General features: G+C 39.5%; 1 protein-coding gene across 5 annotated transcripts in view; it reads right to left on the bottom strand.

Moving 5' to 3' along the window:
* LRBA (LPS responsive beige-like anchor protein) overlaps positions 1 to 19,214 on the bottom strand; it is a 392,983-nt gene extending 373,769 nt beyond the window's left edge. For 4 of the 5 annotated variants that reach the window (XM_084285540.1, XM_084285542.1, XM_084285541.1 and 1 more), the window contains exons 1-2: positions 19,090 to 19,214; positions 18,498 to 18,857 (exon numbers count right to left, since the gene is read on the bottom strand). In XM_084285540.1, the coding sequence (XP_084141666.1) occupies positions 18,498 to 18,716 (219 nt within the window). In that variant the 5' untranslated portion in view covers positions 18,717 to 18,857; positions 19,090 to 19,214. Of the gene's footprint in view, positions 1 to 15,441; positions 15,486 to 18,497; positions 18,858 to 19,089 lie in introns of those variants that run through there. The other variant, XM_084285543.1, reaches the window with a different exon arrangement.

Below are 19,214 nucleotides of genomic sequence, written 5' to 3'. Positions count from 1 at the left end.
TACCTCAGAGGAAACATCCCTATTCACTTGTCCACTAGTTCAGGTTACAGAGATCCTCTCCTCTTGTAGCACATCACATCTTGATCTTTCTTCCATTAATGGAAAAGTTTAAAACTGCAAACTTTCATTTACTGAATATTATGATCAGTAATATAAAGCATTATAGAGAGAGAACAACAAAAAGTATATAATAAAGGTACTACCACAAAGTAGTGGTGAAATCTCTGGTTTAAGAGCATTATGAAGTGGAAGACCGGTCACTCCAGACTACCACCGTATTTCTGTCTTAGAAACAAAGGAAAGGTTGGTTTGTACATGTATGTGTGTTTGTTTTTGAGACATCTGTCCAAAGAGAATTAATTCCCAAACAAAAATTTCCTCGGCTCTTGAAAAAAAATATATACTTCTATACATTGCAAAATGAGCTCAATTTCATTTGGCATTTTAAATGCACTTCTTGATAAAGGTAGTATCGATAGCGATGTTCTCTCAATGTGTATAGATAAACATAATTGTATGTAAGCTTATTGTTTTTTATTGCTGGATGCCACTAAGACAAACAAAGGCAGGGGGATACTATCAAGCATAGTATTTTAAGCATCGCTGCAGAAATGAAGTTAGAGGGACTGTGGATTCTGCTAGCATATACTAAACTGCTCCAGGCAAAGCTTTCCCTATGAAAACTAGATTATTAATTCTAGAGCAACAGGAGTTTTGGAAAGACACGATGCACAGTTACATCTCTCCCTGCCTTGAACACTGGGAAAGCAATTAATTAAAACACTGTGGTGTGCACCTGGAGGAAAAGGCCGCAGCCCTCCAACCAGACACTGCATTGTGTCACTTGCTTACACCACCTTAGCAATCATTCCCCAGCAGCTGAGGGTCAAAGCAGATCTAATATTTCAGATGCAGATCAGACTGACTGTGTAATCCTTCTGAGTAAACCCTGCAATGTTTCCTTGGCTTCCTCCCAAAACTCACTCCAGCGATCTCCATGCACCGCCTTCTCAGCACTGAAGCGCAGCCAGCTCCCGCTCACAACACATTAGCAAGTCAGTCAGTCTGTATCCTCTGAAATTGATACGAAGGAAGGCACTGTGTTATAAATTCCTGTTACCCTCTTTGTCTTGTCATGTGAATCTCTGTGAAGCTATCAGGATCAAAACTGGTGCCCTTCCCTGACTTTGCTTTGATGGAGACGAGTGTATGAACTCTCAATCAGCTGAAATATTTCCCCTAGTTGTGTTAATAGCCAAGACTATCCACCCACCCATAAAAATCCACCTCAAAAGAAATTACATTTGGTCACCAACCCTGCCTATCAACAGTGGTTTCCTGCCTGGCAGCAAGCGTCTCGGCTTCATCCCAACATCTCACATAAAAGGTTAACACCGGGGCAATGCGTATTTTGTATGGAGCAGAACAATTATCGCACCCCAGACACTTTACAAGATCTTTCTGACCCCATCAGATCTGTAGCACCTCGAATATCACACCACCCAGGCTTCCAGATTTCCCTAACAGAGATGAGAGCACAGTGTTAAGGCCAAACACACAAAACAGAGCTCCACTCAACACATCCAGTCCATTTTAACATCTTTGGTTGGACTTGCAGTAGAGCACTGATTTTTCTTCCCTTTGCGAGCAAAGTTTGTGCATCATTTTTCACAGCGTTCCACATAATCCAAAAAGCTCAACTAAAAATACACTTCCTTTAAAAAGCATGTCACTCTACTAGGCTGAGCCACGCTCCCTCCGTAAGACTCAGTGCTTACTCACGTACAGCATTTCCAAAAACTTAGATCTCCAGAAAAACACCTTATAAGAAATATTTAGCTGTTTTAAAGTCTTTTCCAGTGTTAAACTTAGTATCACTTGAACCTAGCTGACTGCTGGCTTATTGACAACTTTTCCAAGCTGTCCCCCAATTCATTTGGTGAGGTTTTACTATTTCCACTTGGCATAGTCTGTAGACTAACTGCATAAAATACTAGCTGGCCTTAAGGCTGATATTACGCAGTAGGTCACCTTCACCTCTTGGCCTCAGAATTTGTACTTGACAATCTTTTAAAAATTTATATTTTCTGAGAAAAGCTTTCTTTAAGTGTTACTCCAAGATCAGCCTTTCCGTATTTGAATTTTAGGAAGAATGTTGCTTGAGTTTTAGGAAGAACGTTACTCTTCTCTCAAATATTTGCACTTACTCTTTTTATACATTTTTTTTTTTTTTTTTTATGATTGCATGTAGGACCACAAGTAAGTAAATAATAAGTGTGAGTAAATAATAACATGTACACAGCATAGGTAAAAAGAACAGGAAACCTGGGAATTACTGAGGCAAAAATATCTAGGCTACGAAATAGATGGTAGAGGTACATAGCCATACAGATTTACACTCCAGCAATCTCTAACCAAATTGTGGGCTTTTACTGGCAAGATGAAATTAAATTAAAATATTTAAAGAATTAAGTCCGCAAACATCCTGCATACATTTTTTATCTTAAATTTGTGAAGTTTGAATATAAGTATTTTCAAGCATTAATTGGTATGACTGATGTGCACTAAATACATTACAGATGGCTTTTTTACACTGCACTGCAGGCTTAACTCAGATTGGTCTCTAAATGTAAACATCCCCATTGTGTCTTCCAGATTGAGTTAATAGAAAAACCTAAAGTAAACCTCTCATGTCCTCCTGCTGGCATTACAGGTGAGCACACCATACATTTTGTATTATTGAACACTGCACTTTCAGTAACTGAAAAATGAAGCAAGTAATACAAATACAGGTTTTGGCAGAACCATCACATTATTTCAGCTGCACCAATTGCTAAGTTAAAAACTACAAGTATTTGAGTAAATGAAGGAGCTTTTTTTCTCGCTGCAAATGCAATCGTGTCTTGAGAATCCAATCAGAAGGTTAAGTTTATAAAACCAAAGTGTTCTGCAATACCCTTAAGATGGTTGGAAGGTAAGGTCTTTTCTGCCTAGCCAAGTCTCAATTTCCCTTCTGAAATTTAACTGACTTTTTCCTATTTACTGTTTAAGACTAAATTATGCAGTATGAGCAAAGCAGATTAACATTTTATCCACAGTAAGCCCTCTTCAAGGGAATAACTTTCTGAGGAGGCACGAGTGCCTCATGAATGACTACTTTAGCCATACAAGTGTAGCATTTTTTTATACGCTGAAATCCTTACTTGAATGTATTTATATGGTGAAATTGTGTTCAACTTATTTTCAAAAAATGCATTAGTTTTTTAATACAATGCTGAAAACATTAAAAAAAAAAAAAAAAAAACAGTTACCAAAGACAAATAATATTGGGGAAAAACACAGTAACAATGGCTGCAAGATGAAATGCGAAGTGTTACAGAAAAAAATCTGCATATATGATTTTCTCAACAATTATTTTGGTTTTGTGTTTTGTTTTGTATAACGTATGCAAAAGAGAAATCAAAATTCCTTTAAACATAATTGTCAGTCTACTCCATTATTCAAATGCAGTTATCTTGCTAAATGTCACCACTTTTCAAACTCACAAGGTCATATTAAGCAAGGTTTTCTTTTTGTTTTAAACATTTTAAACGTTTTAACATCTTTTAACATTTAAACATTTTAAACATTTCCCATTAAAACAACTAACTAGAATTCAGGGCCTGTTCTTTTTTAAACAGTCCTCGTGCCACCTTGGGATGACTGCTGGCAAATGTTTGAACCTAATTTAGCTGCCTAGCTCTGGAGACCGGTACAACTCTTGGTGCCACTGCAGGAAAGAAAGATGATCGCAGCTGTTCTCTCTCCTGTAGGTGGGCACTCGAAGCAGAGAGACAATGCTACAGCAAAGAACACTTGAAGCAGCAATATGGTCCTCTGCTGAGCAGAAAGTACACATGAAACCGGCAGTAACAACGTTCGCTCAGAGAAAACCTACCTATGGCAACCATTACACCACCGCCATAGATAGCTCTGCGCTGACCCAAAGAGGAAAAGAGTGGGTTATGGAAAACAAAGCAGTCTACAGAAGAAAAACAAAAAACTCTCCATGGATAATTCTTCAATTCCTAAAATATTAGATACTCGTTTGCCAAGTGACCATTTTTAATTCAACTGTGCTCATCCTCAGCATTTATTACACTCTTTCAACAGCATTACATATGGCATTACAGATGGTGCTAAGTGATTCCAGGTAATCAGAAGAATGCTCTCATGAGATAACACTTTAGAAGTGAAAAAAATAGATTTATTTTTCTTATTATGTTCCATTTCTCACTGTGTTTAAACAAAAACTAATTTCAGATTTTCGAATCAGCAATGTGTTTGGAACCCAAAAATATCTGAATGAAGTCATTCAGAAAAAAACACAATGCTTCACAAGACTATCATAAATAAACTGGGATATGCACCCATTTAAGGGAGAATTTTGAAGAGTGTGGTAGGGAGACAGAAGTAACTTTCTGTGCTCATGCTTCCTGTTACTGCAAAAACTAAAACAGTTTTCATTCACACACTGCGTAAGAATGTTGCAGTTATGAAATCATCCAATTTACATATTTCAACATTTAACATACATTTAGTCCATGAATTGTCATGCTAGCATTAATTCTTTACATCAAATCCGCAAATTTTCATAAATTTAAGATCATCATACTATGGGGCAAGAGTTTTTGCTTTTTTTTCCCCCCCTCAAATATACAAGGACTAGTCTGGAGAACAGTTAAAGGAGATTTACAAATTTGGAGTAGATAGCACATAAGCTCTTGTTTCTAGCCTCAGATGGCTGCTGGCAGTAGCCATGGCTTATCACCATCTGCAGTGATAGCAGTGACAACAGCTGCACCACAGCAAAGCAAGCCAGACACTTCAAATTATAACACATCTGTTCTTCCTCGGAAATCATCTTTCCCACTTGGAGCCTGCTACGCAAAACCAGGACCTTTATGCATTTGTCTGTGATGCACCCCTGCCTCAGGTAACATATACAAACTCCAAAAGGCTTTAGGTGAAAATAATTCTACATTTCCTACTTCAGATTTGAAAACCTGTCCTTAAAGTTTTCATTTCCATCTTGAGATCTTCCTTTATGTACTGAAGAAGCTTTGCATACTTGCACAGAATTAGCAAACAATCAGAAAAGCAACTCTCACTGCCATTTTTAGGACATTACAAATAGGACCAGCTCAGTGTTTTCATTGTGACTTTTTTAGATCTTCTTTGCACTGAGAAACGATTACTGTTACAGCTCCTGCTACATGTTATTCTTCATGCTTGTTTTCCTGAAATAAGGGAAACATTGTGTATTCATGCAACTACTACTACTTGGATTCAAGCAAGCATCACACTGAAGTTCAGTATAAACTCACTTGAAGTTTTAGGATACCAGCTTCAGAGTCTTCTGTGTAGCTGCTGCGTTGTGCAGACATCAAGATAAATGTAGCCCATTTCCTGCCTTTATAGAGAAGTCACTGACTATACAACCTCTTGGGCATTAAGAACAGCTTTTGTGTTCATTTCCTCTTTCATAACGAAGTATTATATAACATAGTGGTTGACAATTAGGTCTCAACATGTAAAGATGCTACAACTTTCTCATTATTCACTCCAATTAGCAAAAGTCAATGTTGGAGAGAAAAAAATTGTTTCAGCATAACACAGAGGTTTGTCATCTTCCCAGAGGATTTACAAAAAAAAAAAAAAAAAAAAAAAAAAAAAAAGCTTTTAGAAAGTCTTTTAAAAGACTTTTTTAGAAAAAAAAAATTTTTTTTTTTTTTTTTTTTTTTTAAGAAAAAAAGTCCTTTAGAAGGGCTTAAGTGTTCACAAACTTCCTGCAGTAAGAACTGCTGTTATGAGACAGGTCCCAACCACATCAACACAAAATCAGCCTCACATTCCACCATCATAGTTCAAGTTGTAGAACAATACCACCCATGCTAAAGCTTTAAAATTTGTAATCTCATTTCAGGTTTGAGTTCATCGCTGATTCAACACTCTCTATACTTTTCCAAAGAGCTTAAATCACAGTTGTAACAGTTTACAAATATCTAAATATATATTCACACATACATATACACACACATCCAATTAATTGCATCTCTTGAAAACTAAACACAGTATGAGTGAAAGTTCAACTACTTTAGCTAACAGCAGCAAGCATATTACTAGAACCCTGGAATATATTGATAGATTATCCCATCAACAAACAGTCAGCAAGTCATGCCATACCACAGAGCTCTGACAGTTTGACCCACATCATGCAACCCAGTAGAAGTAAAGATGTTACACGGCTTACATCTGGACCAGTTCACAAGGGAAAGAAAATGGACATCAGCTTTCCAAATGTTGCTGCTTGTTTATTCATCAAGTAGTAAAAAGTTTTAAACTCCAAGGATTTTATAATGTAGTTTCAGTATTTGTTGGCGTTACATATTATGAACAAATTATACAAAACTGTGAACAGAGGGAGAACTTGTCATTGACTTCTACTGCCATTAGAACCAAGGAGCAATTGTGAAGCATCTCTTGATGAATCCACACAGAAAGCACAGCCCAGGAAGAAGGCATCTTCCATCAGCAGCAATGGTTGCAGGCAGTTGCCTTGGGGAACTTTTAGTTTGTATCACATATGGAGTGCTGTGGAATCCAGAATTATCACTAGTTTCATTTCTACCAATTCCCTGCAGTCATCTACATGAATGCTTCCAAAGCAAACAGCTCCTGAGAAGTAGTAGCATTTTTTTCCAGTCCCTTGCTACTCTATGCATCCCTATAATCTTGTAGAAAAATCTGGACCTCCATTCCTCTTCCTGGAAAACTTAAATTTAACCAAACGTGCCTCACCAGTCACGACTGCCTACTTGGTGCAAGTAGGAATTGATTCAATCTGCAGAAACTTCATCACATCCGATGGATGAAAAGAAAAAGAACACAGCTTGACTCTTAGAGGCCCTGCTACAGGCACAGAATTAGCAAATAAAAATAGCAGTTTGCTCCTTGCTTTTGTAACACCCGTATTTGCTACAGAAATCATTCAAGCAAAAAACATGGATGTATCCCAAAGAGTATGCTACTACTTCATTGTACAAGAGGTAGTAACTGTATAAATACCTTGCTTGTTCACGGCATCAGAGCACGGAACCATACCACACAGACATCACACAAAACAAAGGACTTGCCTGAAGACAAAACCATGCTCGAGTAATTAATATTCCATTAATATAATGGCCATACATAATTTCATTCCTGTGTTTTTTTGATATCACCATTCATTCAACCAGAGATAATTAACTCCCACACTGAGCTAACAACTCCTCACAGCCAAGCCATTAACTTTTTTAAAATGAAGCTGTCTTGGCCTTCAGAACTGTTGATCAAGCTTGAGGTTTGGCCATTTAATATGGGAAGCTACATCAACTCACTGCGATTGAGAGACCCTTTACTCTGCTTTGATCCCACTGTTACAGTGATCAATAGCTGTTTCAGGGATCTATATGTGCTTTCAAGCAGTTTTTTCAGCACGAGCAGGGTGGTCACAAGCAACCAAACCCATTTAGAGGTATCCTCGATATACAAAACTCCTAGACACAGCTGAGAAACAATTCTCTAGAGATGTAGTTAGAATTCCAGGAAATGCTGAAACTGACTCTTAGAAGTTGTGAAATTGAGAAACAATTTAAATAAGCATTTAAAGCTACTCATCTCTACAAATACACCCACCTTGAACAGGAAATTGAAGCATCAAGAAATCGTCTAACACAGTGCTACTGAAGTCGAAAGCACTGCCAACAGAGGCACACCGTAAGCGTATCCCATACCCATCAATATGACGTTCTTTGCTGTGTCTTTGCAGAAGAGGTGTTAGAAACATCCTTTTACAGGTCACTTAAAGCACCGTGGCTATGCACTTTTGACACAAGAACTTGAATCTCTTCCTGCTGACAGGATGCATAGTAGCTTTCATTTCCTGCACAGGTGAGACTTTACTACACCAGCAGAATTCCCAGAGCACGATAAACATTTCACTTTCAAAGATATCCTCAGAAAGGACACAAGTTCTTACTGCCAGGTCTCAGATGAGTCACGGAGTAATTATCTCCCTCAGAGGCAACACCACCGCCAATCAGCTCATCCACAGGAACTGCTGCTCACTGGTGTCCACAGCTCCCCAGCCCAGTACAGAACCCAGTAAATGCTCGGGACTCACTTCTGTGACCCAGGATGAAAGCAGCTGATGCCAGGCCACAAAAGAGCGGCAGAAAGCACAGAAAGGACAAAGCAGTGTCTTGTTGCAAGGTTAAACTGCAGATTATCAAGTATGGCACAATGTTGGCACCCTACTCTGGATGAACAAGTGGGCAAGAAAACAAGCCAGTAATTTCCTCATGGGCTTTCACTGTTTGCATAAAGATGGGAAGCTGCTGGGACAATTTCTGTGCCTGAGCAAGTGCTGTCTGAGAAGCCCTTTCACAGCACTTGACTGTTGAGATTGCTACCTCCTTGCAGTTGAGCTTAAAGCAAGGAAATCTGAAGTGCTGAGAACAGCACAGCTTCCGAAGATGACATTCTGAAGTAGAGTACAAAGCATACAATGCAAATCAAAATACCATTCCCAGCACCTCAGTACTCTCATTCTGTAACATCAGCAATATATTAAACATAAATAGCTTCCATCTCACGTTAGCTACCTTGAAACGTGTTCTTGAAACACAGTCACAGTTGCTCAGTTTCAAACTCCGCATCAGATACCCAAAAGTCAGGTATTATAACACTTAAGTTATACACTGGAACCAAATCATAGACTTGAACTAAGACACTACTTGAAGAACAAAAAAAAAAAAAAAGCTTTCAAGTTTTTTTCAGCCAAGTTCACAACCACAACTACAGACAAATCACACGCTTAGTTTCAACAAAAACATTAGCAGGAGACAGATGCTGACTGCACTGATAGTTTCCACTTGTTTATTTAACAGTCATGCACCATTACCAATATTAGTCACTTGATTCCTATTCTCCCCGCCCCCAATGGCATTGTTTTAAGGCTTATCAACAATTCTATGTCATTGACTTGTGTTCTTTTTGAGATTACATCTATGATTCTGCACAAGGAACTTTGTGTGTGTGTGTGTGTGTGTTTGTGGGTGGGGTTTTTTTGGTTTTGACTGTGTGTTTGTTTTTTAAACCACTGCTTGCTTCTTAGGGTCCTCCTAAATCTATAATCCTATAAAACACAGTTGTTCTTACAAACACAGCTTTAATCTTAGCAAGTGCATTCTGCTTAACTTAAAGACTTCTCTAATAACAGATGACTAAAGTTTAGAAGTTACAGCAACGGAGCTCACCTTCTACCAAACAGCTCACCTCCAACCCCATACCAATCATATCTGGGAAAGCAACCAGCGCAATTCCCACCCAAACCTGTGCACTGCCTGACAAATAAACCAATTAGTGAGAGGTTTATCAAGCAAACATTCATTATCCTGGACCCTATAATTACATATTTCTCAATCAGCTGCGAAATACTATTGGTTCTCTTGCTGCTCCTCTGTAAGTGAAAGGGCTCTCAAGCTGCAGCAATCATCTTACCTGCTGCTTACTGCTGCTTCCCTTTCCAGCATTCCCAGAAGACAGAATAATTAAGTTAAAGGTCATTCTGTGCATTGTTACAGTTACTGTTCTACAGGCCTAAGTCCAGTATAAAACCAGAAAGTCAGAAGGTCTAAGTGAGGCAAATAGAACAGACTTGATTTAATCCATTTCTCTTGATTTCCATCCATCCCACAGAGAACAAGTGCTGATTGCACAGAGGAGAAATGGGGGGACAAAACACATTCCCATGGAGCAGATGAGTCCTAAGTCATGACTCTGGTTTTGATTTTCAATTGCAAAGGAAAGCTAACCCAGTAGCTCTTGAAGTGTTGTTTTCTGCAGTTGCATCAACAGAAAAGAAAAGATTTTTGCCTAAGCAACTCACTTCCAGCTTAACAGTCATGCCAAAAATAATCAGAGTGATCTGAATTTTCTGTATAACGCACATGAAATTTTCCAGCTAAATGTATGTAACAAGAACACCGCCAGAACCACTCATATGCAGGCTGTTACAAAGAGACTTGCAGTTTAAGCATGCAGAGCACTTTACAGAAGGCAACAGAGCACATCCTATTCCCACTAGCTATTCTCATTTAAGTATCATCTCAAGGCAGCTATTAATGAGAAAATCATGCCTGGGACGTAGCTGTTCCCAGCCCTCCAGTCAGCGCTAGAGGAATACAGTGCAACAGAAGGCATTACGTTTTCTGCAAATTAGTTTCTATTTAGAAACTATTGATGCCTACTTGTAAAGCCTTGGAATCTAAAGCACCATAGAAATGCAAGCTCTTCATAAGTTACATTGACCTTCCAGAGTCAGCACAAGGACTGCTGCATCTACGGAAAAGGTACAATTGCAACTGCTCATGCAGCATTGTTATTAATTTGATTACAGCAGTTGTGCAAGGATGGATCTCGATTGCTATCTCCTCTAAATATGGAGCACTGAATACTGGAAACTGCAGTCTCCACTGACCACACATGGTATTAAAAAAGCAGGTGGCAATAGTATCCTGTTTTAGGCAAATTAGAGCCCTCAGATTCCTGGCAGATGGCCAGAGCTCCCAGATGGACATAGTCTGAAGGTTCCCCCAAAAGGAAAAAAAAATAAATAAATAAATAAAAGAGAAAATAAAAGAGAAAATAAAAGAAAAAAGATGACCAAACTAGTTTTTGAACATGCTTTAGCATGACACCAAGTCTAACAGAAAAATCCAGAATTGTATAAAGCAAAAGCGTAACCTAAATTAATATGTTACTAATTAGGTCAAGCTAATACCAAAAACCCATCATGAAAATGTTATGAAGAGGCCAGCAAAGGCCTCTAGGGGCTGGAGAAGAGGTTTGAATGGCAGAAAGTTAGCTAAGTGTAATTAGTGATTATGAACAAGAACTTTCTTCCAGATTGACCCACTTAAAATAAATAGGAGTTCTTTAAAAAGATATGCATAAATTTAACACACGCGAGACTGAATTTGACAGAAAAGACATTTTAGCATTTTATACACAGAAGCGCTGAAGGTGGCAAAAAGCTATTTCACATCTAATGACTAAACCGTAGAGCTTATTTAATCTGTGCAATGAATTAAAGCTACTTCAAGGCTCACAGAGAACTTCATGACTCTGTGAAGACAGAAGTTACAAGTACTTGAAGTTACTAAGTTGTCTAGTAAAAAAAAAAAAAAAAAAAGTCAGCACACCATGTCAAGCAGGACACCGTTCAGAATGACCGCAGTTTCCCCAATAGGTGGTAAAACAAATATAGAGAGTGACTGAAACCACAGAGAATGCTGATGAAAGATAAAAACAAGCAATCTGAATGCAAAAACACACATGCTGATTTTCAGAAAACTGGATTCTCAGGAAGCTTTGGCATCTGAACACACATTTGACTAACCCAAAGCCACTCAGTACCTAACACCTCACCAAACCAGCGCAGCCTTAAAGAAGAATTGAACTACTTCCTCATCCCTGATTTTCTTCAGCCCACAACATTAGTCCAGAACAGCCACCTCATAAAACTACTCCTTACCCACTCTCCTTTTGAACCTGCACGTTTGGTTCGTTCCTCCAATCTCTTTCAACGAACATGAATAATTACCTCTTTTTATCTCTCTCTGCATTGTCCAACCTTTGTACCAACCTTGACATGCCATCCACCTATTTCCCTGATGCTTTTGACTAATTTCATTCTATTCCCTAATCCGCAAATGCTGTTCCTGAGCCAGTCCATATGGCCCCTACTTTGCCGTGCTATCTGCACTACTAGGTCACACAAGGGTCCACCCACCCTAGCTTCTCTGACAGAGGTGATACAAAACACTATTTAGGGAGAGCAAAGTAACCACAACAAATAACCAGCTTTCTCTTCTTTGTTAAAAGATATCAGCTAGAGAAAACTGCCACTGAACTGACGCATCCCCCCTGAAGACAAATTTGAAAGTATGCTATGAACTCATTTTTAACAGGCTTACTTGTGAAACAGACCGATAATTAAAAACTGTCCTCATCAAATATTGCATTATTAAGGCGTGATATATGTAAACAACTGGTTCTGCTTTGCCTTTTTAGCTTTATCTTAGGTTTGTACAGAGCCTATTGATGATAGCACAGGATGCTATGTGCTTATGCACAAGCCCGTGCAAGTAGTGCACAGGCTTTCACAGACGTGAAATTTCAGGTTGGTCACGAGAAGCGATAAGAATTAGCCAGTTGGAGGAAAAAAAAGAAAAACATTTTCCTACCTGGACTTTTGTGCTCAATATTTTGACCTCCTACAGGGTGTTTTAAACTGCAATCACAGAGTTGATACCACAGCCAAAGTACAAATCAGCTCTTCTTCAAAGTTCAGACGTAGTTTTTTTTTTTTTCTAAACTCCATAGTTTCAGCATGGAGCTATAGCATATCCAGACTGCCATTACCATCTCACTCACTACATTCCATGCATTTCTTGACTGACCACAAAAGTTCCCTAAATTCCTACCCTCATCATGCAGGGTGATTTTTCCACCAACTACAAAGTGATTTCCAAGTTGCATCAACACCTAACACACACACACAAAAGAACTGACATCACATCAGTACTAAGTATACACATAACTACTCAGAATGTATTTTAATAAAATGGAAGTCTGTAATCCTTACTCTAAGTGAAGGACAAGTGACTCCCATTGCTTAACAATCTTGAGCTAGGTAAAGCCTGGTGAAAGACATCCCTTGGCCTTATTTACTCAGGTAAAGTGACCAAAATTATCCTTTTGTTACTGGATCCCCAAATTAGGTGTGTTCAAAAGCATGAAGATGACCTGGAATTAAGTAATCTAAATTCATTTACCAAACTGGGCACTAGCCTCCCATTGTGAAAGGGAAGTAACTTTGCACTTGATGAACTTTGTAAACAGCACTTTGAGACAGATTTGGAAACTAATTACAGATCTTTGGTGGAATTCCACAGATGTATCAAAAAAACAAAATCACGTAAAACTACACGTGACTAGTGAGACAGCTGACTGTCCATTTTATTTTATTATTATTTTTTTTTTAACCTACAAGCTTGACCTAGCTAAATCCACTGACTTACCTTATCATCTATACTGTAAATGGACAGAAGTGACTGAACTAGGATAACTGTAGCCAGAGGTGCACTCCCTGGGAAGCCAAGGAACACGGCATGTATTAAGAAATGCACAATATTTAGTGCTGCTCTAGGAACTCTGGTTACTCTTGCTTGTCATCAATGTGGCTAAGTTTAGAGAGCAAATAAACCCTAACACTTATTAAAATACATGCCAAGGTAGGCAAAACAACAGGCTGTTATGGAAACATTCGTGACACATTTTTGACTACTGTAATACATTTAGTTCTATCAGCATTAGCTTTGGGGATTTTCTACAAGAGAAATACATGCAAAAAGACTCTTGCTGACCAAAGATTAATAAAGGAAATTTTTAGTTCATAAAATCCGTTATGTTAAGTGTTTCAGAAGCATTTGTATCAGATTAGAAACCTGCTGTGTCAGCATGTGATACCATTAGCTTTCAGGTAAACAGACACTATAGTGCAGAAAACAGCAATGGAGAAATGACAAAGAACAGCAGAATGCACATCAGCAGAAGGCAAATAAGAGCTAGCCCCCACATCCATCTCATTTGTTCTCTAAAGCAAGCCAACTGGGCTGCAGAAGAAAATACCTTTAAAAAGAAAAATTGAAAGTAACCAGCAAGAATTTTAAAAACCTTCAAGGTAAATTTTGTTTGTGGTTTTAGTGACGTCTGGCAGACTGAGAGAGGTGACAAAATGAAGTTTATGAAGTAATTTTAGTCTTTGCTCCACAGATTCAGTTAGTTTGAAATCACCTTTGGAGGAGGAAAAAAAATCTTATTTGTACATTCTCACTGGGAGAAACTTGGTGACGACCTCGTAACACGTGAATGTAATCAGAAGCAGCAGCACGTGCTCCTCACTGAGAAGAGGGACAAAGCAGTAAAAGCAACAACCTTTGCAACACAGACTGAGGAGGAAGAAAAACAAAAAACAACCAAATCTGTATTATAGGTAACAAAACAATTAAAAGCACTAGAGCTTATTTAAGAAAAATGCTTAGTCCAAGGTATGGCATTTCCTTAAAGAGCAGAAAGCCTGGAATAGCTGATGTCCCTAGACACTAGTCAGCTTGAGACCTGAGCAAATTCTTGCATGAACTCCCCAAACTGAATTGCACTAACACCCCAGAGAAAGACACAGCCATACAGTCATCTGCTTGAAGCAAAGCAGAATTTTGCCAGAATATCTATTTCCTCCTGCAAGCTCAGTACAGTTAACCCCTGTGCACACAGCATTCCTTACGAACAGAACACTTGTCAGTCAGTCTTTTACCTACTGAAAGACAAGCATATGCGGTGACCTAAGTTTTATATATAACTAGAAACTTGCAATAACTTGGAAACAGCATAACAGCAACACATGACACAAGACAAGCCTGCTGAGAATGGAGCCGACCAGAAGCTCCATCCAGAATTTTGACCTGAGAAAGATTCTGAAGGGCCTCCTATATTTCGAGCACAGGTTGTATAGCCTGGAGAACAGACTTAGAAAAGAGTTTTCGGAACTTGAAAACCTCAGATCCTAAAAGCCTTCACTGATACCGGCACCACAGAACATTAAGTAAATAATTATTATCATAAAGTTTTACCAATTGCTGAATTATTTCTACTATTCTTTCCGAAAATTTCTTCAATAGAAGGAGGGGTCAACTTCTCTTTCTGTTTTACTATAAAAAACACAGAGTTATTTTAAGTTTGTAATAGATCTCTGTGTAAATAATTCTTTTTTCATTCTATCATCTTCTCCTTACAGGAGCCCTTTTATTTTTAAAAGCTAAGGAGGAACAAAATAAAAAAATAATAATCATGGTCAATTAAAAACATAATGCAAAAGGAACAAGCAATATATGCCCATAGTTTAGCCTAGTGTCTATCAGATAGATAGATAAATGCTTGAACAAGAATGCATTCCCAAACTATGTCATAGAAAAATAAGCTTCCTTAAGCTCAGCATTTTTCCTCCTCAGTTTGAAGAAATGCTGAAATACACAAAGCCATATCTAAGGTGAACTGGAAAACTAGGTTCTCAGAGAACACTGACCAAAACAGAGCTAGTAAGTTTCAAGAGTTACATGTCCAAAGACAATAAAATGACGCTACTATTTTTTTGATGCATGGCAGACATAAGCTCACGAAGCACTCTGTTATACTGCTGGACAGAGAAAGCGTTATAGTTGGCTCTCAGCTCCAAGATCCAACACTGCTGGACTGAACAAGTTATTTGCTCAAGTAATTGGGACAACAGGAGCTTACATTTCTTTAACAGGCAGCAAGTCAATCATTGTGCACTTCTAATTCTCGGCCTTTTGGGTCTTCTACATATAAAACATGACAATTCTGTAAAAAAAAAAAAAATCCTTCAGATGACGAACATCAAAGCAGCAGCACCTTGAGTTTGTCTGGATTCTCCATCAAACATGAAAGAATTCACCGTAGCCTGCATGTGCTCAGCAAACTTGAAGAACAGAACCAAGAGCAGCATGTTTGTTCAAGTAGTTAAAAAAAATAGGTCAGCTAACCTTATTGTGAAAAAGAAACTCTTTGTAGCAAAACCACCCTGTAAGGTAAGAAGCAAGGATGCAGTCACACCTTTCTACAGAGATTTGCCCAGCCCTTCCTTCAGTCTGGTCTGAAGACATCTCGCTTTAGCGATCAAAAAATCCCCCAAATACTGTATATCACCTCCTTTCAAAGTACAAGAAGAAAGCTAGCTGCTAACACCGCTGAGCTAGTGCAGTTATGAGTCACTGAACTGAATGAAACTCAATAGCAGGGGATATTTTGGGCTTAACCCCATTACCAATGGCAGAACACAGCATGATTTTCGTACCCCCCTGAACCTGCATACGCAAGAGTAAATTCACTTGAAAAGCCACAGGGAAACAGGTTTTCATTAAAGCCATCACCAAGAATCACTGCTTCACAGAAGAAATGGCTCGCTTGTGCATATGCACACCAAAAAGTACACCTCTGCCAACCAACGCCCCACACGCCTCGGTTTCTGATCAGTGTGATTTTGGAGGTATTAACTGACAAAACAAAGAAGTCGCAGCTAACAACTGAACAGAGGCACAACCCAATGCCAGACAGATAAGTACTGCTTTGCAGGGAGGCGCTGATGTTTCAGATTTTCATCTTCTATGCTACACTCGTAACCAAGAAAGCCAAAAAAATCAGATTAAAAGTTTTTTCTTAAATAAATAAATAAAGAACTCCAGAAAATAAATTCTTTCCTGTAACAAAATCTGTTACAAAAAATTGTTGGCTGGTTTGATTTTTTGGCATTCCAGTTACAATGAAACCACAAAATACCAAGATATTCTCTCCCTCCAAATAAGTCACCAGCAGTTAATCTGTTTACCCGAGACTCAGAAAAATCAAGGGACCTACTTTTTCTGATACTACCCCAAAAAAAATGTATTGCATTGTTATATAATGCAGGTAAAGCACCCTTACTGCCAAATTATTAGTTGCTTTATGATAGGTATCAAATGAGTGGTTTTGCTCTAACAATAAAAAGTGGTGCAGAGGCTTGAACTTTAGCCTCCCAAATCACAGGCAGGTGTGCTGGAATGGCTGGAGAATCTTCTCAGACAGAGGTCAGGCATGTTGTACCACTTGGACATCAAGTGAAAAAGACTTCATCTCAAGAATCTCCAGGGCCGGAAACTCTCCCTAGCTTCTAAACGGGATAAGAAGTTCCAGAAGAATGAAGCCTACATGTCAAATTCTCCAGTCCTCTTAAATCTAAAATCAAGGATTCTCTAAATTTTAGTTTCTCTCTTGTCCAAAACAGAGTAGAAAACGAATCCCAAAATGAACAAGCTTTTAAATTTACCGTCTTGCTGAACCTCTTCCCACTGCTGCAAAAAGTACACTTCCAGTATACCCTCTCAAAAGAGCATGCTAGAAAAAGTAAAATTAAACACGCTCATGAAAGAGTTCACCCCGCCCCTACATGTGCCCTAAATCATCAACTATTTGCCAGAATTTCCTTTTGAACCTCTCGTTCACGTATCTGAGCACTGGGTTTTGTTAAAAACAATTGTCAAGTGCACTCTAAGCAACTTCAATCACCTGCTCCTATGCGAGGCATCCACATGTCTACCCTCCTTCATATTTGTTAGTACTACAATTCCACTGTGTTTCGACTTTCAGACAAACAAATTACAGGATTATACTTTGTTACCATGTAAATATTTTTTTAAAAACATACTTATCATAAACCAAGAAGATAACGTTAAAAAACAGAGAATGTCGTACATGTAAGTATTAAATGACCACTAAAACCTACATGTAAGTTACAGAACACTACTAAAAAAAGTATTCTTTAAAAAAGTAACAGAAAATCCAACTGCATTTAAAAAACAACGTGCCTTTTGTATCAACTTTCCTTCTACCACACTTCGCACTATTACATGGTCTCACTTCCTGGTTCGTCAGAAGCCATGCTATTTTAAAGTCAAAGGTGCTCACTAAAAACAAGGAGGAGGAACAATGATCATTTTTAAGAGATTTTTTGAGACTTCTGATAACAGCAAAGTGCCTTTGTAAACATAAAGACGGTTTCTCCTAATGTTTGGTGTCCTTCAGTAAGCAATCTTTAACAAGTAGCCGAATAGTTTTAAATGCAGCCCAAGGACTTTAACAGCATATATTACGTTTGTAGCTTAGACATAAGTAGGTAGTACCCTCAATTTTTAGTGAGATCTGAAGTATTAAAGACATTTCTACTGTATTAAAAAATAGTATCAAGCTATTTAAGTCATTAAAAAAGAGGGCACTGAAATCAAGCCCTACTCTTCCCAATAAACAAAGTCAGTAAAGCATGTAAACGAATTTCTTCCTGCCCCACTTCCCTGTGGGCAGAACATCCAAGTTCAAAGCAAACAGAAAGCAAAAAGGGGCATCAGCGTCTTCATGGGAAAAGTTGTTTTGGCTGAACACAACAACATGTGTTCTGATGACAGCTTGAGTTACTACATCAACATTTAACTTGCTTGTTGAGTATACCTGTTGAATGTTTAAACATCACAATACACTTACCAACTCTAGCTAGAGCAACAATTTCTCTGAGGCAAATTAAGCCCGATGTTAAAGTTACTTCAAGTTTAAATAGGGATATAGAGGCTCGTATGCTATTTCTTCAGTTTTTGTAGTTCTTAAGTGAGAAGAACCCAGCTGAAATGTAGTAAGGTGAAAGCATAAGCACGCAGATGGATATTTAAAGACAGAAAAATCACGTCAAAAGAGCAAGGGATTCTTCTGCATGTGTATTTCTGCCACGGTCGAAACAGCAGGCGACTCACCAGATTAAACGTCGTTTCGAGTATGTCCCTGTTGGACACCTCGCCGACTTCCACCAGCCCCGTCAGCACGGCGAATTTCATCCGGATGCCTCGGATGGGGACTCCTGGGTTGAGCGGCTGCAGCACACTTCCCCCTTCAGCGCCGTTTCCTTCTCTCCCCGCTCCTCCTCCTCCACCATCACCTGTTGGCCGCACAACTTGCTTCTCTCCGCTCGCCATGGCTCCTGAGGCGGCTCCAGACGCCGGCGGGGGCTCGGCGAGGAAGGCAGGAGGGACGGGGACCCCTGCGGGGAGGTCCGGGGGCAGGTGGCGCCTCACAGGAGGCTGCCCCTCACAGGAGGCGCCTGCGGGCGGCCGGCCCTGCGGGACGAGCCGAGTTATTCCCCACCACTCACTCTCTCCCCGCGCCGTGACAGCCGCCGAGGAGGGCTCTCCCCCTGCCTTTTGATTTTATTTTATTTAATATTTTATTTAACATTTTATTTAACATTTTATTTCCCTACGCGCACACACACCCCCCCCCCCTCCACACCCGCCCTCTCCCCTCAGCCGCCGCCCGGGGCAGGTGCAGCCGCCCCCCGCCCGCACTCACCCAGCTGGGGCTGCCCCGGCGCCCTGCTCCGGCTCCGCAGAGAAGCGCCTGAGCCTCCCCCGGGCGGCACCAGCAGCGGCGGCTGAGCTCGGGCTGCCAGCGGCCAGCCCCCGCCGCCGGCTCCT

This window comes from Netta rufina (genome assembly GCF_964035555.1).
Source record: "Netta rufina genome assembly, chromosome: 4".
In the NCBI taxonomy this organism is placed as follows: Eukaryota; Metazoa; Chordata; class Aves; order Anseriformes; family Anatidae; genus Netta; species Netta rufina.
The sequence above is the reverse complement of the archived record's forward strand: the minus strand, read 5'-3'. Positions and strand labels throughout refer to the sequence as shown.